The 25401-nt window shown below is 35.9% G+C and overlaps 1 protein-coding gene across 3 annotated transcripts in view; it reads left to right on the top strand.

The window, feature by feature from the left end:
• FSTL5 (follistatin like 5) overlaps positions 1 to 25401 on the top strand; it is a 708564-nt gene that overhangs the window by 113542 nt on the left and 569621 nt on the right. For 2 of the 3 annotated variants that reach the window (XM_029235420.1, XM_029235419.1), the window contains exon 3: positions 13450 to 13480. In XM_029235420.1, the coding sequence (XP_029091253.1) occupies positions 13450 to 13480 (31 nt within the window). Of the gene's footprint in view, positions 1 to 13446; positions 13481 to 25401 lie in introns of all 3 variants that reach the window. The other variant, XM_029235418.1, reaches the window with a different exon arrangement.

The raw sequence follows: 25401 nt of genomic DNA, 5'->3' as shown, positions 1-25401 counted from the left end.
CTTTGATCCACCATCACTGTGACTGCACTGCTGTAGCTCTGTGTGGCCACTGGGCTTCTAAGTTGCAACTTTGTCCCACCGTCACTGGGTCCAAGCCGCTGCTGTTCTGTGACTAACCCAGATCATGTTTCAGCTTTGACCCACCATCACCAGGCTGCACTGCTATGGCTCTGTGCCCAGAGTTCTAAGTTGTGACTTTGACTTGCTTGCTATCACTGGTGCTGAGTTGCTGCTGTTCTGCAATCCCTCCTGGGACTAGAGTCAGGACTTGATCCTCCACCCTCAGAGCATGCAGCTACTGCCCTCTGTTCCCTAGGCACAAGCCACCACTGTACTCTGTCAACCCAGGGCCTTGCTACTGCTGCATCCTCTCCCATCCTCTGCAGCCTGAGTCAACGCAGTGAGCCCCAGAGACCCAGACCCCAGTTCCATAGGAGATTTTCACACTCCTGCACCTTAGACACTGACACCACCACTGCTGCAAGTGCATCTGTGCCCCAAGATCCAGGCACTGTGGAAGTTTAATGTGCACCTGATCCGAGGGTCCTGGCTCCACTGCTATTCTGAGAGTAGAGTGTCAGCCCTGGCACCAGGAGGGATCTCTTGGAGAGAATATCCTCCCATGGGCAAAAAGGAACAGAAGGACTCTAACAGCCTTCACCTCTGCGGACTGCAATAGCTCTAGCTGCCACAGCCACTCACAGAACCTCTGTAGTCTCAGCCACAGAAGACCACCCACTCTCTTTGCCAACATTAACCTAGACTGATGGAGTTTCATGTGACCTCCTTGGAACCAAAGACACTGCACCCCACCCAGCCAGCACTCTTGTAGATACCTTCAGGTGAAAATATTTCCACATTAAATCCAGTCTGAAAAGTCTGGAAGAGAGGACTGCTCAATCAAATAAGCAGACATCAATGTAAAGCAACAGAAACGTGAAAAAGCAAGGAAACATGACACCACCAAAGGCACACAATAATTTTCCAGTAACTGACCTCAGAGAAATGGAGATCTGCAAGATACCTAAAAAATAATTCAAAATAATTATTTTAAGGAAAGCTCAGTGAGATTTAAGGGAGCACAGACAAAGGAGTCAATGAACTAGTAAAAGAATGCATGAACAAAACGAGACGTTCAACACAGAGATAGAAATCATAAAAAAAAAGAACTGACCAGACATCTGGAGCTGAAAAAAAAAAAAACAGTGACTAAAAATGAAAAAGGAAACAGGGAGCTTAAATACCAGGCTCTATCAAGCATTAGAAAGAATATGTGAATTTGAAGACATCTCTTGATATTATTGAATCAGATGAGAAAAAAGAATAAGAATGAAAAAGAGTAAAGAAAGCTTAGGTGAATTATGGCGCACCATTAAGAAAAACAATATTTGCATTATAGAAGTCCCAGAAGGAAGAGGGAGATGGAGAAAAGGACAGAAAACTTATCTAAAGAAATATGGCTGAAAGCTTTCCAGATCTGGGAAGAGATATAGCCATCCAGGTACATGAAGCTCAAACATCCCCAAATAGATTCAACTCAGAGATCTTCACCAAGACACGTTATAATCAAACCCTCAAAAATCAAACACAGAGAAAGAATTTTGAATGCAGTAAGAGAAAAAAAGACTCATCAAATACAAGGGAACCCCAAAGAGAACGGCTATCATCAGATTCCCTAGCAGAAACCTTGCAGTCCCATTTACAATAGCATCAAAAACACTAAACCAGGGAAGTGAAACACCTATGCACTGAAAACTATGAGATACAGATGAAAGAAATTGAAGAAGATACAAATAAATGGAAAGATATCCCACGTTCTTGAATTAGAAGAATTAATCTTGTGAACATGTCCATATTACCCAATGAGATAACAGATTCAGTGCCTGTAATTCCAATGACATTTTTCACCAATGGAAAAAAAATCTATCCCGACATTTGAATGAAACCACAAAAGACCCCAAAGAGCCATAACAATCTGGAGAAGAAAGCACAAAGCAGGAGGCTTCACACCTAATTTCAAATTATATTTCAAACTTAGGTAATCAAAATAATATGGTACTGGAATAAAAGGAAGTGCGTAGACCAGTGGAACAGAATCAAGAGCCCATAAATCAGCCACACATACAAGGTCAGCTAATTTTTGACAAGGGCACCCAGAACATGCAATGGGAAAAGGATAGCCTCTTCAGTAAATGGTGCTAGGAAAACTGGGTATCCACATGCAGAAGATTAAAACTGGAACTCTATCTTACAACACTCATAAAAATTAACTCCAAAATGGATTAAAGACCTACTTGTAAGATCTGAAATGGTAAAACTGCTGGAAGAAAACATAGGAAAAAAGTATTTATTTTTTGGAAATGACTCCAAATCGTAAGCAACAAAAGCAAAAATAAGTGGGACTAAATCAAACAAAAAACTTTCAGCAGAGCAAAGGAAACAATCAATAAATTAGAAAGCAGCCTACAGAATGAGAGAAAATATTTACAAATCATGTATCTGATAAGCGGTTAGTTTAAAATATAAATAACTTATACAGCTCAATAACAAACAAGCAAATAATCCAATTAAAAATAGGAAAAATAGCTAAATAGACATTTTTCCAAAGAATATATCCAAATGGCTAACTAATACATAAAAATGTGCTCAACATCACTAATCATCAGGGAAGCGCAAATCAAAAGTGCAATGAGGTATCATCTCACCACCTGTTATAATGGCTATTATCAAAAAGACAAAAGGTAACAAGTGTTTAAGAAGAAGTGGGGAAAAGGGAACCCTAGTGCACTGTCGATGGGAATGTAAATTGCTACAGATATTATAGAAAATGGTAGAGTTTTTCTTCAAAACAATTAAGATAAACCTACCGTATGATCCAGAATTCCCACTTCTGGGTATATATCTGAAGGAAAAGAAATTACTATCTGGAAGAGATATCTGCACCCTTATGTTCTTTTAGCATTAGACAATAGCCAGCACATGGAAGCAACCTAAGTGTCAATGGACAGACGAATAGATATTGAAAATGCAGTAGTATTCAGCCATTAAAACATGGAAATACTGCCATTTGGGACAACACTAATGAAACTGGAGATCATTATGCTTAGTGAAATAAGCCAGATGGAGAAAGACACATGCTGTATAGTATCACCAATATGTGGAATATTTTTAAAAAGTCAATTTCATAGAGACAAAGAATAGAATGGTGGTTGCAAGTGTTGAGGGGAAGGGAAATGGGGTGATGCAGGTCAAAGGGTACAAATTTAAAAGAAATCATAAGAAGTTACAGGAAGAATAAGTCTGAGGGTCTAAGCGTACAGTACATTGACTATATTTAATAATAACAACCCCATATTGTATACAGTGGTCTCTCCATATCTGCAGATGTGGAGCCCATGGATATGGAGGGCCACCTCTACTATGCCATTTTATATAAGGAACTTGAGCACCCATGGATTCTGGTATCCTTGGAGGTCCTGAACCCAGTCCCTGCAGATACCAACTAATGACTGTACGTGAAAGTTGCTGAGAGATCTTAAACATTGTCACCACACCCAAAAAGAATTAACCATGTAATATGATCAATGTGTTAATTATCTTGATTTTGGTAATCATTCCACACTGTGTGTGTTTTTGAAAATATTTATAATACCATCAGGTTGTATACCTTAAATATATACGATTATTTTTGTCAATTATTCCTCAATAAAGTTGAAAAAAGTAAACAATTGTAAACCATGCCAAAGGTCTCACTTACCTTTTGGTGAAAATTAAGCTGATATTACAATAGCTCTTACCACCTACCTGGCTAAGCATCAATGAAAATTCTATCAAATATTCTTCTACCTTTTCTAGGAAGATCTCAGTTGGGCAGCTCACCTTTTTATAAGGGCAGTTTAACTCAGGTTTGGGCTCAGGTCTCATGTAATCATATTTGCTTGAAAATACTTCTGTCATGGTCATCACCCCCTAGAGAACTTCATGAACTTACAGTTTGAAAATGCAAGTAGGGGAAGCTAGACTGTGACTTTTGGTCACCTCAGATGAGATAATATATGTAAACAACTTAAAAATTGCTTGCCACCTAGTAAAACCGATATGAGTGTTTTAATCTCCCAGCTTCTCCTCCTCCTATTCCTTCTCTTCCTCTCCATCTCCTTCTTCTCCTCCTACTAATTCTCCTTCTTCTCCTTGCATTCCTCAAGCCTCAGTTTTCTTTTCATTGACCCTTGCAAATGGTCTCTCTGCCTATTGGGAGTCAACTGGTGCGTTGATGCTTAGACTCCATGCTACTGACCACTGTTCTTATCTTCCTCAAAACGTCCCATGGTTACCTGTGCCAAGAGTATCTCATATCAGTTTGGGGTTACCTGGGATACCTGGCTATAAGTATTTATAGTTTCTTCATTGCAGGATATAGTTTATTGACAAAGTATATTCTCAATAATAAATGGTAGTTATTAATTGGCAGTCTTTCTAAGTTTTATATTGCTATCCATCAATCCAATAACAAGTTCTCTTTTCTCCTTAAAATCCCATAAAAATATCAAATATAATATGAACCTACAATAAGAAGCAACTACGATTTTTTTAACTTTTTATTTTATATTGGAGTATAGTTGATTTACAATGTTGTGTTAGTTTCAGGTGTACAGCAAAGTGATTCAGTTATATATATCTATTCTTTGACTTCAGAATTAATGACATCACACCAACAAATTAAGCCAAAAGAGAAACAGCTGTAGTTTGACAGTCTATAGCTTTTATAGCTTGTACTTTGAATGTCTATATAGAGCTAGATCTCTCTCTCTCTCATATATATATATATATATATATCATAGCAAATATTTTATCAAATTTTAACATATGTTAAATGTTAGACTATTAACATCAAATTTAACATATGTTTATCATATGTTATATGTTTGTTAGACTATTAATATATCTGATGACATTTCTTTAAAAAATTAAGAAAATTACTTTCATGTCATAAAAAGCTGAAAATTACTAGTTGCCCAACTGTATTTAGTGTTTACCATACCAACTCTGCACTACCATGAACACTGTCTGCAGTTTTGCAGTCTTACCGTGCAACCTCATTGATCCTTAATTTCTTTCGTGCTATGTCTTCTGCACAGAATCTTCTCCTTCCTTTTGCTGTAGAGATCAGCTACAGCAATTATTCTTAATTAATAATTCTGTAATTATTCTTACAACCTCTTCTTCTCTCTGTGTATCCCTAGTTCTCCACACTCACAAAGCTTCCGTTCACCTGCCTCAGTTAAGACAAAATGCATTGCTCCCTTGACCTTTCCCTGTAGATTTTCTACACAATTACACTATTGAATGTCACGTTTTATTTCACATGTTGTGTTTTACCTGTTTCTTCTTCACTAGGCTGTTAAATTCTAGAGTTCAGACACTGTATTAGGAATGGTGCTCACTCTCTTGTAGATGCTTTTCTAGACACTGTGGATATACCAGTTAAGATGTGTGGGAAATATACTCCAGTAACGGGAACATATCATGTGCAAATAAATACATATTATCCCAGGAAGTGGTACCTTATGTGAAAAATGAACAAAAAGTTAAGAAAATCAAATAATAATGGGGGTGTTGTTTTAGAAAGAATGGATAGGGATTGGGGCTTGTTGCAAAGGTGATATTAAATCAGAAACGTGGAATCTTGAAAAATTGTAGATGATCTTATTCGCAAAGCAGAAATAGAGTTACAGACAGAGAGAAAAAGCATATGGACACCAAGGGGGTAACGGGGGTTGGGATGAATTGGGAGATTGGGATTGACATATATACACTATTGATACTATGTATAAAACAGATAACTAATAAGAACCTACTGTATAGCACAGGGAACTCTACTCAATGCTCTGCAGTTACCTAAATGGGAAGGAAATCCGAAAAAGAGGGATATATGTATACGTATAGCTGATTCACTTTGCTGTACAGTAGAAACTAATCCAACACTGTAAAGCAACTATATCCAATAAAAATTAATTTTAAAAAACTTAAAAAAGTAAATCAGAAACATGGCTTAAATTCCAAAGGGAACGATCTTAAAAGATAAGAGGAATGTGATTAAATGTAGTAAGACTGAAAATTCACCATTACAGTTTATTAAAAATACATTGATAAACCCAAGATTTAGGAGGCTAGATACACTGCATTATGATTGTGATATCTCTTATTTTCCAGACATTTTATAACTAAATTGCCACCAACAAAATATGTTTGAGGAAATGTATGTACATATGTGTGTGTGCGTGAGTGTGTGCATTGAAGGCCTGGGGGAGAGAGCTAGTGTGTTCATGGGTATGCATGCATCAGAATGGCGTAGAAGAGATTTGTTACAAGATTGTGGTGGACCAGCTCCACTGAAAGTCTTCTATTCCCAATTTCCATGAGTTTACAATCTATATTACTGAATAGCTCTAATAAATATCATAAAAACATTTAATGTTTTATATTTTTACCACCTAGCACATGGAAATGTTAAACAAATACATATTGAACATGAGCACTCCACTGCAAATTAGCAATTCACAAATTTTGTTGGTTGGTATTTGTCTGGGAAACTATTATTTACATCGAAGAGAAGGGAAGAACTCTGAGAAGGAATTTAAACTAGGCGGCCTTCTAAAATGAATAATCTTTATGTTTGTCACCAAAATTTATATTTATATATGCTTCCTTTCCATCCATTGACTGTTTTCACTGTTAGAATCTATTGACCTTTAGTCATGAGTTTAAAATTGCATACGTTTACCTGAGCTTGTATAGCACTACTGTGTATATACATAAAGCCACCTTTGGTGACTGATGGCATCGATTTACTTCAAGAACAAGTGGGGATCATATGAATTGGGAGGAAGATTACCTCATCTAGGACACATCACTTCTGGTTACTACAGACTTCGTTGTATCATTTGTTAATTTTTAAATTTTAAGTTAATTGATTCATTGTGGGCTTTATTCAATATGCCTGGAAAACTCTTCCATAAATTTGATTTGTCTTACATCCCATGACAGAAGTTACTTTTTGCAGCACACGACCAACCTAAACACAGTTTGAGTGTGCTTCATTACAAACTATTGGCAAAGAAAAATAAATAAATAAAAATACCTTTTCTCCCTCCTAACTTTAAAGAGGTGAAGTCTATATTCTCTTAGCCTATGCCACCAATTCAACCAAAGGAAACATTATGTTTGAAACAAAGGGGTCTCCTTAAGAAGACAACAACTTTCTGATATTATCATGTTAATTATCTAGGTAGTAATTATCATGGGCTTACCATAGCTTTTAATTAATGGCCAAATGCAAACTGAGTCACATGGGGCTGAGGAAAAACCATAGCAACCCAGAAATCTTTTCTTCATTACTCTTGTATTAAAGGAGGGAAGACTCTTGCATTTTACACCCTTGATGAACCCTACTTCCTTCATGTATTGATAGTATAGACTGGTTATTATCATGTGTATTCCAATGAAAGATTAAATGAGACGGAGAGACAATCTGTTTACTTTTCTAAGGAACCAATTTAATTCTAGCTGCACCTGTTTCATTCTACACCCCTCTGTGTAAAGGGAAGCCGGTGGGATTCCTAGTATTGACCAAAGGGCATATAAGGAGTCTCATTATTCTAATATCATACATATGCAATTAAAAAAAATGTATCCGTGGGTATTACCTGTATAGACTTCATGCCTTTTCCTTAAAGTGATTTAAGCTTTATAACATGGAATGGGAGGACAGTTCACTGATAGTCTGATTATAACTCAATGCTGTTATGATGGACATGATGCACTCAGGATTCAGGTGGTTTCTTCTCTTCCCAGAGAGCATGTGATTCACAGCCAGAAGGAAGAAACAAGATAAATTATGCTTGAAGTTGTCATAGCCAGATATTCAGTTTTAGTGTTTGATCATAAGACATACATTTTTATAATATAGCCATCATCAGATATTAATAAATGTCATACCCAAATCCAAATACTAGATAAGAAACATTCTTAATAATATCTTCTAGAGTGATAACATTCTGCCCATTTAAATTCTGCACATGGGCTTCCCTGGTGGTGCAGTGGTTGAGAGTCCGCCTGCCGATGCAGGGAACACGGGTTCATGCCCTGGTCCGGGAAGATCCCACGTGCCGCGGAGCGGCTGGGCCCGTGAGCCATGGCTGCTGAGCCTGCGCGTCCGGAGCCTGTGCTCCGCAGCAGGAGAGGCCACAACAGTGAGAGGGCGGTGTACCGCAAAAAAAAAAAAAAAAATTCTGCACAGGTTGCTGTGCATTGATGTTATTTGGCTATATTTTAGTTTGCTTAGATATTTTAGGACCACCACATCTCATTTTAAAAATTACTGCTTCCAACTTGACTTAATTTTACCCTGGCTTAGCTATGCTCCACTCATTATGTTGTATTTTGTTTAATATTTAAGAAATCATATCTTACAATCATGTATTTCTTCTGAATCCATACTTCTGTCCAGATTGTCTTTGCTAATCTTTAACATACTGTCTGAAAGGATCTGTTTGCCCATTTCTACTATTGAGCTGGATTTCATGTAGTCTATTTATGTAATAAAGATAGCACTTTGGGATTCTTCCAAGAAATGGTGTGGTATGAAGTAAAACGTGAATCGTCTGCTTTGATTTAGCTTTGATACATAGCCAAATATATATTTCTTATTTTAAGACAAGACCACTTTGTCAGAAAACGTTTTGGAAGAATATTAAAATTGAGATATACCAAGAGATTGGCACTTCTTCTATTATGGACAAGACCTAAGTTTTCATAATGTAAGAATGGTTCTCAAAAGTGTCATGCAGACAGGGTAAAAAATTTTTCTGACCTCTTAAGACTTATCACATAATTAAATAATTATAGTTTTCTTCTTAACATTTCCTCATTTAAAAATTAACATTTAAAATATAAAGTGATAGTTTGTAAAATAAAATTGTGGATAATACATATTGCTTAGTGAACAATGCGATATTTTAGTGATAGAAACAAATTGGAACGGTTATTACTTTGAAAATCCTAAATTATACATATATGTGTATAAACACACACACACACACACACACACACACACACACACACTGACAGGGTTCTAATACAAGTTTAGGAATGAATGAGGTAGTTTATCCCTTTTACCTTCCTACATTACAAGTCTGTTCCTACTCTTCTCAGTCCATAAATTAAATTAATAATTAATTTATCTTCTATAAATGCAGGCTTCTTAAACATTTACCATTTGTAAAATTTTTAAGGATATTTCATTGGTAATTTATAATTACATACAATTGTACAAATAGAGAATTGAGTGTTAAGAAAATAATAAAATAAATATCAGTGAGTGCTAAGCCTATTTGACTATAGTTAAAATAAGTCACTGTATATTTATGATAGCAAAACTCAGTTAGGATTTCAAAAACACCAAACTGTTTTACTCGATTGACCTCACAAAAACCAGTGCATTTAAAATCTGCGCTATCTCCACAAATTTTTGACAAGCCATCCTACTTCACCACTCAGCAGACTTTCCTTCTATTACATAAAGAAAATAAATCATCACAGATTGAACATGTTTAATTCATCATATCAAACCTACAAAACTCCTGCATTTATAACCATGCCTTCCTATGCCCACCGGTTACATTAGAGGAACTGGTGGTCTTTCTAACTAAATTTTTTCCCCACTTATGTTCTTTATCACATCTACTTTTTCAATAACCTTATAAAGTTAGTCTAATCATCTCTCCCTTTTATCTTAATCCTCTCCATTTCTACTATGTATCTCCTATCATTTAGACTTTCTCAATTCTCACTTATGTAAATAATATATTATAAATTTATACAAAATAAAACAAAAAGACAAGTGAGCAAAACAAACACTATACCTCTGTGGACCTCCCTTCACTCTTCAGCTACACACCATCCCAGACCTTTCTTTCCCAGCTGTGTTTCTCTCATTCCATTTTTACCACTTCATATATTTCTCAATTACCCTCTCCTTCAATGAATGACTTCAGTTTTACTTCCAAGTCCAAGCACCATCAAAAATGTGCTTTCTTTTAAATCAGTGATTCCATATATGTCAGTTCATCTGAAGGGCATTGCCTTAGATCTAATTTTACTAGAGCAGTCATAATAATTCTATACTATTGAAAATCTCACACTTACATAATATATTCCCTAGTATTCCATGATTCCATGCTCTCCTGTTTGTTCTCCTATGATTTGTCTATCCTTGCATTCTCTTTTGTTGGCTAATTCGACTTTATATTTTTCTTATATTGTTTACAATATTCAGTTCTAGATCATTCAACTCTATTATATGTTCTCCAGATGCAGTACTGATGATTTATACATAGGCTGGTGATTTCTAAATTTATGAAACTTGTTAAAATATCTTCCATAAGTTCCAGGTATTTTGACCATCACCCTACTTTGCATCCTCAGAGTGATATTCAAAGTAAAGTCACAGTCAAATATCAAACCCATGAAAATGTCCGGCTCTTTACTCTTAAGAGACAGAGAAGGATTATTTTAAGTGTCTAAACAACAAGGCAGATGGAGAGATGAAGAAGATGAGAAAGATGATCGAAGAAGTCAGGGAAGATCAGAAGTTTAGTTTTAGACATGATAGGTAAGCTGTTATTAGATAATCAAGCAGAGATGTCAAAAATAAAGCTGAGTCCTCAAGTCCATTCTCTACCTCTGCGTCTTTATTCCTGTCCTGCCCATAGGTTCTTCATAAACATTTTTTTTTCTTTTTAGATTCCACAGGGAGGGGGAAGGGTAAGCTGGGATGAAGTGAGAGAGTTGCATGGACTTATATATACTACGAAATGCAAAATAGATAGCTAGTGGGAAGCAGCTGCATAGCACAGGGAGATCAGCTCAGTGCTTTGTGACCACCTAGAGCGGTGGGATAGGGAGTGTGGGAGGGAGACGCAAGAGGGAGGAGATATGGGGATATATGTATATGTATAGCTGATTCACTTTGTTATAAAGCAGAAGCTGGCACACCATTGTAAAGCAGTTATACTCCAATAAAGATGTTAAAAAAATAAGTAAAGCTGAATCTTTGAATCTGTAGTAAAATGTTGAGGATTAGCTAGTGATATAAATTTGAGAGTCCTTAGGAAAAGTATGGCACTTAAGGCCAGAAGAGTAGAAAAGATCACCAAAGGAATGAGATGTATAGAAGAAAGTTAAGGGCTCAGTGTCTAGGAAACTAGTAGTTAGAAATTGAGGAAACAAGAAGGAATCGGTACAGGAGATAGAACAGGGGTAGCCAGACAAGAGGAAAATGAACAAAGCGGGACACTACCAGAAGGCAAGGCAAGAAGGGATAAAAGTGTTTCTTATTTGGCCATCTTCCTTATCTTAGAGGTAATGCCATTCTTCTACTGGCTTAGACACTTGAGATCACCTTTTTATGCACTGTATCTCACACCCAACACTTATTCTATCAACAAACCTTTCCAGCTCTAACTGATATTCCAACTCCACTGACACCACACCTTTCTGAGCCATTATCACCTCCCACCAGGATTCCTGCAATACCTTCTCTACTGGTCCCTCTAATTTTGTCCTTCCCTTGTTCAAACTATTCTCAATAGCCAGAATGATTCTACTGAAATGTAACTCAGATAATGTTAGTCATCGGAGAAGAAACTCTCAATGTCTTTTTCAGCTCTCTCAGTGCAAAAACCAAAGAAATAAGCAGGGACCTCAGTGCTAGTCTTTCTGCCCCTGTTGCCTCCTTGATTGAACTTCCTATAAAACTCCCCTCACTCAGCCTGTCCTGTTACACAGGTTTCCTTGGTATTTTTGACAATGCCAAGACCTCCTGTATCTCAGGAAGTTTGCAGTTGTTTTTCTCTCCTAAAACATGTTTTCCCCAGTTATATCATCTCATCTCACTCAGAATTTTATTCAAACATTATTTAACATTATACACCTGTGTAAAATTGCAGTCATTCACTACAAAATAACTCCTTTTAGGGTATATCTTTTTCTAAATATAATTTATTACCATTTATGTAATAATTAGGTTCCAAAAGGACATAATTTTTTGTCGGTTTTTTCATCCTTCATAGTCTTATCACTTGGAGCAGTGTCTGGCACATAGAAGTGATCTGTGCAAATTTGTTGAAAGAATGAATGAGTAAATGAATGAGAAAATGGCAAAAGATGAGGAGAGAGACACAGATTTTTCTCTTCCTCAATACCCACTTGGAAAATTTAAACCAGCTTGACCTAAAATTATGAAAAAATAATGTACTTTTAAAGCAAGGAATTTATATTTATGTATATAATATACATAAATTTGTACTTCATATTTAAATTTTAGTTTAAATGAACAATAAATACTCTGAATTAAAAATACATCAGAACTGGAAAAAATCAATTAATTAACAAAGGACAGTACATAATTTAGTCACAAAGCCTGGATGTGTTAGAATAAGAGACAGAGTACAAAGTTTTAGTCTAATAGAATTATACGTAGGGTTGGCTGTTTCAGTAAATATACGTTTGCCAGTATGCATTTTTATTATCATAATCTGACTCTGGGATGAGTGCTTGCTGCAAAATAAGTTCTTTATATTTTTTAATGTGTTTATAAATTTTACCAAAATTTATTGGCATTCATACAATTCTGCAGTTCTCTGTATGTGTGAGACATTTTGTTAGGAACATATTTCAAAATTATTTTTAGTATGATACCCTGAAACTTTTAGACAGAGTAAACTGTGCTTGAATATGAATCGAGAAGTTATAGAGTGCACAATTTCTACTTAAAAACTTGAAAGCAAGCTAATTCTTCTGGGGTTGCCTGGTAACTAATAAGGAGTATGTCAAATTGAAAGACAGGTCTGACTGAAGCAGCCTTGAATAAATAATAGAATTGTTGTCAACTTTAGCCGCAGAGAAGCGAGACAGGGGTGAATTCTAAGCTAAACTGAAGGAAAGACTGTTGAAACATCTCTTGTGTTTTTTTTATTTTTAGTGAATTATCCACTGTTTGCCTTTAAACCTTTTTTCTCACTAAAATTTTATGATTAACATAGAGACATTGAAAGCAAATTCTGAAGATGTCATTGGAATTAAATGGAATGAACCAAGACCTTTTTAGGGCATAATGATTTATTTATTATTCATTAGGCATTTATTTATAAATCCATATTCTTACAATGTATTGGTTTCTTAGAAAAATTTATGTCCACTAAGAATGATTACTGCTTTGATAAAAGATTTAACATAAGTATTTTTTAAGTTGAGAATTGTGTTACGGTAACTCCTGGGTATATGTACAAGAAAATATTTTGACAATTCTTTAGTTATAGTGATACTTTATATCAGCCTGTTGGTAAAATACTTACAAATTTTGAACTATTTTTGTTTTATTTCCAGCAGGAAAAAAGTCAAGAACGTTCAAGAATCAAAGGTAAGGAGTGACTATTTTACGATCATAGTTTTATACATTTGTGTAAGTATAGGAGAAGGAAAAAAAAAGACGATGCTACTTTGAAATTATAGTTAAAAGTGAGAAAACAATGGGACTTCAAAATCTTCAACATGATTTTAAAACCATTGTGAACCCTTTGGGAATTCCCCAAGGCCATTGAAGATTCTTCATCAAGATTTCCTTTCTTCAGTAGTGCTTTTGGAAACTTCGGCACAATTTTCTGTTTATTCCCTGAGTTGTTCTCATTGAATTCCTCCACCAACCATTGTCCATGGACTTGAGGACTCAGGGAAGGGGAAGGGTGAGCTGGGGAGAAATGAGAGAGTGACATGGACTTGTATATACTACCAAGTGTAAAATAGATAGCTAGTGGGAAGCAGCCGCATAGCACAGGGAGATCAGCTCAGTGCTTTGTGACCACCTAGAGGGGTGGGATAGGGAGGGTGGGAGGGAGATTCAAGAGGGAGGAGATATGGGGATATATGTGTATGTATAGCTGATTCACTTTGTTATAAAGCAGAAAGTAACACACGATTGTAAAGCAATTATACTCCAACAAAGATGTTTAAAAATAAACTAGAAGGAAGAAAATTAAAAAAAAAAAGAGTTGGTGTTCTGTCACAGCTATGATTTAGCATATGAACCTTTTCAAAATATGTTTTGTAGAGACTGAACTAGCTAGTCCCTGCTATCTCACTTTATGTTCTCTGAAAAAGCAAGAAAATATGTATTTATATATTAAAAGTTGGCGATAGCTTTTTGTATGGCATAGTCAATCCTAGTCAGACATAAGAAGGCTCTTTACACCATAAAGACCATCTTCAGTTTTGAAATGTACTCACTGAGGTAATAAATTACCCTGAGTAGATTGTAACCCTTTAACCAGGTGTTTCCATCAGTGTGTGCTCCTGCCAATCATAATGATAGAACTTCACAGATTTTGCCAGGGTTAGGCCTTCTGGTCTCTCCATTCTTATTCTGTGTTTTGGGCATCCTTGCCCACCTATCCCTTCCCCAAGGTGTAGTAGTCCAAGCCCGACAATGGAGCAAAGCACAATTGCCTTGTTTTGTTTTGTTTTAATTTATTTTATTGAAGTATAGTTGATTGACTATGTTGTGTTAATTTCTGCTGTACAGCAAAGTGATTCAATTTTGTATACATACATACATATATATATATATATATATATATATATATATACACACATTCTTTTTCATTTTCTTTTCCATGTAGTTTATCACAGGATATTGAGTATATTTGCCTGCGCTACACTTTAGGACCTTGTTGTTTATCTATTTTGTATGTAGTAGTTTCTATCTGCTAATCCTAAATTCCTAACTTATCCCTTTGCCCACCCCTCTCCCCCTTGGCAACCACAGGTCTGTTCTCTGTGAGCCTGTTTCTGTTTTGTAGATAAGTTTATTTGTGTTATATTTTAGATTCCACATATAAGTGATATCATATGGTATTTGTCTTTCTCTATCTGACTTATTTCACTTAGTATGATGATCTCCAGGTCCATCCATGTTGCTGCAAATTGCATTATTCTTTTTATGGCTGAGTAATATTCCATTATATATATATCTCACATGTTCTTTATCCATTCATCTGTCGATGGGTATTTAGGTGGTTTTCATGTCTTGGCCCTCGTAATAGTGCTTCTATTAACATAGGAGTGCATGTATTGCTTTGAATTACAGCTTTGTCTGGATATATGCCCAACCATGGGATTGCCGGATAATACGGCAGCTCTATTTTTAGTTTTTTGAGGAACCTCCATACTATTCTTCATAGTGGCTGCACCAGTTTACATTCCCACCAACAGTATAGCAGGATTCCCTTTTCTACACACCCTCTCCAGCATTTGTTGTTTGTAGTCTTTTTAATGATTTCCATTCTGACCCGTGTTTGGTGGTATCTCATTGTAGTTTTGATTTGCATTTCTCTAATTATTAGCGATGTTGAGCATTTTTCTTGTGCCTGTTGACAATTGTCCTGTTTGATTCCATTCTTTTGGCACAGGAAAATTTTTTTTAGAGTTTTTTTGAGTTATACACAAATAAATTTTAAAATATAACTGTGGAGAAAGCTACAAAGATTACATGTATTCCTGAAATGATGAAAGGATTGTTACACTTTTGAGGGTGGCTAGATTGATGATAGCAATTTTGCTTACTTAAGTCCAAATATAATCTTCACATTTTCGCACAACTGACTGACACAATTTTTTCCTTGTTTGGTCATCTGTAAGCGTCTGTATTACTGAAGAATATGAAAAGACATACTTTTAAAAATATTGCTTGGTATATTTTATTCAAATGAATTATGTAAAACTGCCCTTTGAGGGATTCCCAAACTATGTTCTTTTTCAGCAAACTAAAGTATGTCTTGTTATTTTATATATGAAATTATTACATTTATTTTTCCTCAGAATACTCATATTAACTCAAGGTTTTGTACTTTTGTGTTGCAAAAGGGAATTTCTATTCTAAGAGCTGATGTGTGATGTTCATTTAAATGATATTTGCATTTTAAGCATACTGAGTGCACATCTTCCTTCTTATGGAGGGGCCTAGTGTTTCAGAATAATCTTAAATCATATATATAATTCTGTTATAGTTGAAATAAGTTTAGTATAGCTTTCTTTTTGATGCTTTACTGCCTTGTAGTACATAAATTATAACATCTGAAATAGTAGAAATTAGCTTTTTTTCCAACTATTGACTGGGAACATGTTTTCTTTTTATAATGTAATAAAATTTTCAAGATGATGCTTGCCACTTCTTTCATTGTTATTGGCTGACACATGGTTCAGAACCTTGACATAATGTCTGCTAGACTACTGAGTTTTAAGTAGATATATGGTTACATCAGGACTTGTTGCCTAGATCTGCTTAGAGGAACTCTACATTTTTTCTTGGATACTTATGGGAATCATCTTACAATATTATCTTACTGGAACTTATGGTCACTTAAATATTTTAAAATCTATATTAAGAAGAAAATTATCATAGAAGCAATAACTTACTCATTATTAAATAACAAAAATTCTGAATAGTAAATACATTTCTTGGTCACTAATAGTTGAAGTGTGAGCTATGGCCTCATTTGATCTTACCAAACAATTCTCAGCTAGTAATTCTCTGACTTCCTGACTAATTGGTAACCTTATTTGCCAGAACCCGTTTATTACATTGTCAAGAATATATACACAGTCTTTCGTCTTCTAATTTCTTGCATTCGGTTCCTGTTTCTGTTTGAAACAACAATCCCAACCTCATGATATCAGTGACCTGAAGTTACATTAGTTCACAGAGCACTACAATGAGAACCAATCTCTCATTTTTCTGTGTACATAGAGACATACATTGAAATGTTTGGAAACTTGCAATTCTGTCTCTAATTGATTATTTGACACTCACATGCTCTTATTCTAATATTATTTTGGAATGTCATACAAATCCATACTTTACATATTCTAAAATTATATCTATATGGAATTCGACTGACAAGATGAATTTTGGTTCAATAGTTAGTATGGATTCTCAACTAATTTTCATCATTATATTGCCTGTTGTTAAATGAGACAAAGACTAACCTCTACTTAGTACACAATTTTGAGGTTTACAATTAAGATGTCCTTCCTTAAAGTTACATTAAAGACTATAGCAGAGAAATAAAGTCAGCTACACAGGTTTGAAAGAAAGATCAACTATTCAGGAAACCATCTTTCACACTGTTCTCCAGTGACATTACAGCTAAATTAAACAGAGCACATTATGTGTTTAAAACCCATTGAGAATTTTGTAAATATTATCAAGAAATAGTTTCTACTATAAGGATCATAACAAATCAATGATCATCTGCCAGTATTTCTCGGGTAAGTATTTTTATTTGTGACTGGTTTATTTGTGTCTATTTTAGAGCATCTCTCTAGAGTTCTCAGTGATAAAACAGTAACAGTTTTTGAGGAAAATTTAAATAAGCCATGCTTGACAAATAGCTTAAAAATTCTATCAAGATTTTACTACTCCAAAATAGTGTGAAGTTTTACTATCATCAGAAGGCTGAAATCACTGTGGAGAGTTTGCACGTGCTTATGCTGTGGCATGCTTCTCAGTATTGGCTTCACCCTCTTCTGTCAGTAAAAGAATGTCCATTCACCAAAGAGATCCGATTGCTTTTAACGCACAGTTTCCCCCCTCCTCTCTTCTCAAGTGGATATTCTTGGCTCTTCCCATTCAGAAGGGTTAAAAATAAAGTATGTTCCCCTTTCATTACTAGTTATATTTTTGTTAAGACTCTACGTTTGGGGGAGACTGAGGACTAAAGTCCGTTCCCTGATAATCGTTTACATGTTATATTATTATCTTCTGTTTTGTTAAATATCTAATTGATGTCAGACACTGTGCTTTTTACATATATTATCTCATTTTAATAGTCAAACATGCATTATTAAGATTTAGAATGCAAATATGCCCGCATTTTGAGAAATCACATCCAAAGTAAATAATTCAGATCAATATTATCATTCTCGTTCTATTTTAAAAGGGATCATAGTTTATTTACCCAATCACCAACTTATGTTAGGTAAGTTCAGCATACTGTTATTAGCAATGTTTTTTACATTTTCATGGATTTGATACATATGAATTTTATTATTTATGCCTTATTTTTCTTTAACATCATGGTCACAAATATTTTCCTGCTAATTTATATAAAATCCGCTCAGTGCTTTGTAACTTTAAGAAAAAGATAGTGGTAAATGCAACATAGTAATATTCTAACGGACACATGTAAGAATTACGCAAGCTTGTTCACTAGGTACTTATGATCTTTTACAAATGACTTAACCCCTCCGGAAGTAGTTTCTCTTTTATGGTAAATATTAGTGAAACATACCTTGTGATATCAAAAGTCCTTTACGTGTCTGAAACTCTAAGGCTTATACTTCTATAAGGACATTGGACAATGCTATTATTACAAGCACTTATGATGCAAAAGTCTATGACTCAGTGGGTTCTAAACGGCAAATATTATGTCATACACATTTGTGTATATGAAAAAAGTAAGCTGCACAATTGCTCTTCCTATGGTACATAACTTCTTACATACATTGAGCAATAACAGAAAACATTATGTCAAGACCATACTTGGTTGAATTAAAAGAGTGTGTTTGGGACAGTAAATGCTGTTAAAGAACTATGAAGCCTGCAGTCTTTATACACACAAATGCACATACAAGCTACCTTCTATTTATTTTTAAACACTCATGGGTTCAGATTCTCCTTTATTTCCTACATCACAAAACTGGTAACTGAGAACACTAAAAGTAATCTGATATATACGGGAATTATATCTCAGTCAGGCTGAAGGGGCATTGCTATGAGATTGGAATGCTGAACTCCTCATTTGGGCTGCCTGAATATTCAGAGCTCCTTCATTAGAATAATTTCACAGAGTTCCTGAGGTCAGCTCACTTCTTCAAGCTCAGGTAGCTAGTCAGGAACAGTGAGTGGATAGAAATTGACCTTCAAATTCTTATTCATAAAGGCCATTGGATATATTACATTAACAAATGAAAATATCATATAAAACTGAAAGACAGTCATTCATGTATATGAGCCCTTTATGAGACTGTTTTGTCTAATTGTTGCATTTCTTTATGTTTAGGAAACAAAATATCGCCAGCACAATTAGTAATACCTGAAATGGAGACTCTTACCATTAACTGAAATACAGTCACGATATTTTTTAAGAATAGATCTTTATTAATAATTGCTTCACAATGCTGTGTTAATTTCTGTTGCACAACAAAGCGAATCAGCCATATGCATACACACGTCCCCATATCCCCTCCCTCTTGAGCCTCCCTCCCACCCTCCCTATCCCACCCTTCTAGGTCATCCCAAAGCAACAAGCCCATACCCTTTGCTATGCTGCTGCTTCCCACCAGCCAACTGTTTTAAATTCCGTAGTGTATGTATGTCGATGCTACTCTCATTTCACCCCAGCTTCGCCCTCCCACCCCATGTTCTCAAGTCCATTCTCTATGTCTACCTCTTTATTCCTGCCCTGCAACTAGGTTCATCGGTACAATTTTTTTTTTTTTTTTTTTAGATTCCATATATATATGTTAGCATACGGTATTTGTTTTTCTCTTTCTGACTTACTTCATTCTGTATGACAGACTCTAGGTCCATCCACCTCACTACAAACTCAATTTCGTTTCTTTTTATGTCTGGGTAATATTCCATTGTATATATGCTCCACATCTTCTTTATCCATTCATCTGTTGATGGACACTTAGGTTGCTTCCATGTCCTGGCTATTGTAAATAGAGCTGCAATGAACATTGTGGTACATGACTCTTTTTGAATTATGGTTTTCTCAGGGTATATGCCCAGTAGTGGGATTGTTGGGTCATATGGTAGTTCTATTTTTAGTTTTTGAAGGAACCTCCACACTGTTTTCCACACCGGTTTTATCAATTTACATTCCCACCAACAGTGCAAGAGGGTTCCCTTTTCATCACACCCTTTCCAGCATTTATTGTTTCCAAATTTTTTGATAAGTGGCCACTCTGACCAGCGTGAGGTGATTCCTCATTGTAGTTTTGATTTGCATTTCTCTAATGATTAGTGATGTTGAGCATATTTTCATGTGCCTCTTGGCCATCTGTATGTTTTCCTTGGTGAAATGTCTATTTAGGTCTTCCGCCCATTTTTTAACTGGAAAGGAAACCATAAACAAGACAAAAAAGACAACACTCAAAATGGGAGAAAATATTTTCAAATGAAACAACAGACAAGGGATTAATCTCCCAGATGTACAAATAGCTCATGGAGCTCAATATCAGAGTCACTATTTTTATTTATTTATTTTTTTTTTGCGGTACGCGGGCCTCTTTCTGTTGTGGCCTCTCCCGCTGAGGAGCACAGGCTCCGGACGCGCAGGCTCAGTGGCCACGGCTCACGGGCCCAGCCGCTCTGCGGCATGTGGGATCTTTCCGGACCGGGGCATGAACCCGCGTCCCCTGCATCGGCAGGCGGACTCTCAACCACTGCGCCACCAGGGAAGAGGGAAGCCCCTAGAGTCACTATATTTTTAATGGATTACAATGTCATACATTATGAGTGTTAGGTTCTTTGGTATTCAGTTTAGAAAGCTATTGCTGAGAGAAATAATCATTTGTAGGATTTATGAAAACTGTGGGGTTCTTTCTATCATAGTCAATAGTTATAATCCTTAGAAAGTCCAAGCACTAAAAGACAAGAAAACTCACCTCTAGAATATGTCAACTGAATGATCCATAGGTTTGTTTATTTTTTTGTTTTTGGCAAAGAGCAATGCTGGATAAACACCAGACAAGTGTACTTATGGCAGACTTGTGATAATAATCTTAAAAAATAAATGTTGTAAAAGAGTGTGAAGGAACGATCTTTGTTTTCTATACATTTTATGCCATAGCAATTGCATTATAGCAGAACAATTCTTTTTGCACTCTGTTTACTTAAAATGGACTTTTGAAATTAAATGGAGGCAAAATGTATTCTCGTAAGTAATTATTGATTACCTTACAGCAAAGTATCAATGTCCCATATGCACAACTTAATAGTGTATGATTGACTAGTAACTCTTTAACTGCTTATATGAGAACCTCAAATATTTCAATCCATTTCATTTTATACTTAACAATATAAATTGATTGTTCAGTGATAAATCAATTAAAACTGTAATTTTCAATTATTATAAACACATTGGCAGTCTTCTCTGATTTCATTAGCTGAAAATTGTTCTATTTCTGATCTTTCACTATTAAACAAAGTGATCATATCTCCTTATGTGAGTGATGTGAGTTTTTGTTTTAAAGTGAATGAGGTATGGAAACAGAAATGATAACACATAGATGCAAATTCTGGAAGCCATTGTATACATAAGATAATAATTGTTACTTTGACAAACTTTCAAACATATAACAAGTTAAGTTCTAATGTATAACTCCATAAAATAAAAATTAATTAATGGAAATATATTCCCTGCAAATAATCTAAATAATGCCCCCAAATGATTGCCTACATAACTTTTTAGTAGTAAAGATTTCAATGTCAGTGATAACTTTTTTCTGTGAATTAAGGTAATATTCATCCTCCATTCTTAAAAAGATTCATTTAAACAGCTTGGTCCAATTTTAGATGATCTTGTTGCATGTCTTCCTGCCCCAGCAGCAGGAAGACAGACATCCACCTCTACCTAATGATGCTATTCTCATCAACCAGAAGAGGTTTCAAAAGCATCTGATTGGGGCTTCCCTGGTGGCACAGTGGTTGAGAGTCCGCCTGCCAATGCAGGGGACACGGGTTCGTGCCTCGGTCCGGGAAGTTCCCACATGCCGCGGAGCGGCTCGGCCTGTGAGCCATGGCCGCTGAGCTTGCGTGTCCGGAGCCTGTGCTCCGCAACGGGAGAGGCCACGACAGTGAGAGGCCCGTGTACCGCTAAAAAAAAAAAAAAAAAAAAAAAAAATTATTTATTTGTGTTGGTTGTGCCGGGTCTTAGTTGCAGCACGCGGGGTCCTTGTGGCGGCATGCAGGATCTTTGCGGCGGCATGCGGGATGAGAAAGCTAATTTAACCCACTGACTTATAAGTTAGCTACTGTTTCATTTAGAAAGTGCTGCTATGTCAGAAATTTTGTGGTAACGTTAGCCTGTCCAAATAATTCAGAAAAGAAGATATCAGTTCAACTGTATTCTATAATAAAACCTAGTTCAACCAGCATTTATTAATTTCAATATTAGAAGCAAAGTTAGATGCCAGAGAAATTAAGGACAAAGTTGTGAGTCAGGTGATACTGGCTGTGAGTTTGGGAGATGGGACCTAGGACTGATAAATACAGTTGCCAAAAAAGCGTTGTAGATCCTTTAAGAGAGAAAGGCCAGAATGCTGTGCAAGCATGGGGGTAAGGCGAGGGGTAGGAAGGGGGTCTGGGAATGGACTTTTGGAAAAGGTCCACCTTTTCTTTTTATAGGGAGACAAGGTCTTGTCTAGAAGAACAGGGAGGAATCAGAGAGGTGAAGAATAAGGGAGATTATTCCAGTTCGTGTGGCATTAGTGAAATACACATTTACATATTAATGTGACGTTGATGAGAAGCAAAGGAGAAGTCAGTACAGAGTGGAATGGATTCATAGAGGAATTTAAATCTAGGAAAGTATCAGTAGCAAATTGGATAGCAGGAGTAATGCTAGTGTGGTGAGATTGTCCAGGCTAGCCAGAAGGCTGATACTGATTAATAGGTACAGCATTGCGAAATATTGGGAACCAGCTCAGCAGTTTTCCGCTTTGATAAGCTGCAAGTTCTTCTGAAATTATTATTCCATTTTTTTTCCTTTCAACAAACAGAACAAAAACCTGAGAACTGCACGATGATCATAAAATCAGTTTTGCTTGGTGGTTTAACACTCAGGCTTCAGAACCAGAGTAGCTTTCAGTCCTGAGTCGACCACTAATTATCTGTGTGACAATGGAAGATGACCTGAACTTGGTGGGCTAATGTCCCCATGTGTAAAGAGTGGGTAATGATGGTTCCTTCTTGACAGGTTTGTTTTTGATGATTAAGCAAGTCATTAAATACAGAGAACTTATCAAAAACAGTCTGAGATTTTACCCTCTTCACAAACCAACATGGGAGCCTCCCAGTTTTCTGGATTATGGCAGAAGACAGGAGGCTCCTGTGTCAGAGGCAGAGTTTCTTTCTCACAGCCATAGCAGTTGCCAGTGTACCAGTACCTGTGCTGATCCCCCAGGGAGATGGGAAGAGGCCCTCAGGATGCATGCATGTGCAGCGGTTTTTATTATAGGAGAGAACCACTCCCTCTGACTGCCCCGCTTAGGAAAACCATATTTTATAATGGACAGGAAGCACACCTGACATTTGACTGTTACACTTGACAGGGAAACATACTTACCCCTGGCTCCAGAGGGAGGTGCTCTTTCTATTTTCTAAAGGTGTTCACTATAGAAAATTCCTGAGAAGAAAAGTCTGGAATAAAATATAGTCAGTATCTCTTCTCTCAAGACACACAGAAATGCAAGAGACCGTAGGGAATTGTCTCTCAGAGCATTTAGAGTAGTAGCAGCGCAAAATACCTACTCAATAAACCTTCATAAATGCCATCACCACCACGAACATCATCATTCAGACAGTAGTTATTTTTTGTTTTTGTTTTTCTTGATTATCCTCTTGAATGCATAGAGAAATACATATATCAAATTGTTTCTGTCCACAGTGTTAATGTGTGGTTATTTTAAAAGTCAAACAAATTCAGAAACTTAAAAAGAATAATTACAGTAATTCACAGTTTCTGTGTATTTAATAAGTGCCAGGCCCTATGTCTCTATGTAATGTGCTTCAGTTGCTTTATCTTGATTTATGTGTGTGTGTGTGTATATATATATATATATATATATGTATATATAAAGTATATATGTGTATATATTCATATATATACATATATATGAATATATATGTATATATACACATATATTTGAATATATATAGTTATACATATATAACTATATATATACATAGATCAGTGTTGGAATGTTACTGTGCAGGTAACTATATATTGTTATGAATATATATAGTTATATATAAAAATATGAATAGTTAACATTACTTCTTTACTGCCAAGTCTTCTGCTAAGTGCTTTCCATGTATTATCTTATATAACCCTCAGAAGAATATTATATACTAACAAGAGAGTAAATTTTATTGGCAATGTATCTATCTATAAATGACCATTAACATTTTGGTATATGTGGATTCAGAAATTTCTTACATATGCATCTATTTCTGCAAAATAACTTTCAGTATTCTTCTTTTGGAAGTGTTCGTGTATATCCTTTTTTCTCAAAAGTTGCAAAGGATTTGCAGTAGATACTGTAAATTGGTTCACTCAACAACCATTTCAAACACCAGTTAGCTTGCTTCTTATAGATTTTTTTACAGCGTCTAGTAAATGAAAAGATACATTTCCCGGATTCCCTTGCAGTTAGCCTTCTGGATGTGTTTTAGGTTTCTCCAGTCAGATTCATGCAAGCATGACCTTTTATGAAATTCTTGTTGGAGAAATAAGCACAGTTTGGGGAAAAGACATTTTCCTTTCACATGTAATGGCAAATACATTGTAGTTCTGAACCCAGCAACTAGGGTGATAGCTTCCTTATGTGGTTAGTCCTGACTATAGTAAAGGCAGTAACCCTTTGATATTCCAGTTCTGTGGTGAGTTCTAGAAGTTATTTCTAACAGCTTAGTATACATCCCTTCTCTTCAGTCCTGTGAACAATTTTCTATATTCTTTCACAAATATCTCTAACCTAAATTAAATTAGTGCAGATTCTATTGTCTGTAACAAAGAGCCTTTATCAATGCCAAGTCTGTCGACTTAAAAAAAAAATAACACAACTTAAATTCGAGAGTATGTTTTTTTCGTCAGACATTCTGCGGACTAAAGCCTGGGACACAACATCTCAGTAGCTCTGAGGGACTGCTCAGAAGAGGTCAGGGAGGAACCAGGGTATACAGGAGTTTTTGCAACAAAGACAAGGTGGTAGGAACATCAAAAGACTTCTATTAATTAAAGAAAACCAGACATCTCAAGTTATGGAATTTAGTGCTTTTCTAGGTATGGGAAAATGGGAGAATCTGGGCTCACAGGAAATCATTCCTTTGAGATGCACCTCAGCTCTCTGGGGTCAGTATCCTGTGTTTTCTCATCCTGAGTCTCCTCAGGAAACACCATGGTGGGGGTGGTGGCCTCAGTGGCTGACTGATGGATGGTGGGCACCCTGTTTCTATCCTGAGTTCCCTCAGGGCTCACTGTCAGGGCAGCTGTAATG

This window comes from Monodon monoceros, unplaced genomic scaffold (assembly GCF_005190385.1).
Source record: "Monodon monoceros isolate NGI ecotype Baffin Bay Population unplaced genomic scaffold, NGI_Narwhal_1 Super_Scaffold_20, whole genome shotgun sequence".
Classification (NCBI taxonomy): Eukaryota; Metazoa; Chordata; class Mammalia; order Artiodactyla; family Monodontidae; genus Monodon; species Monodon monoceros.
This window is presented reverse-complemented; position numbering and strand designations above follow the sequence as displayed.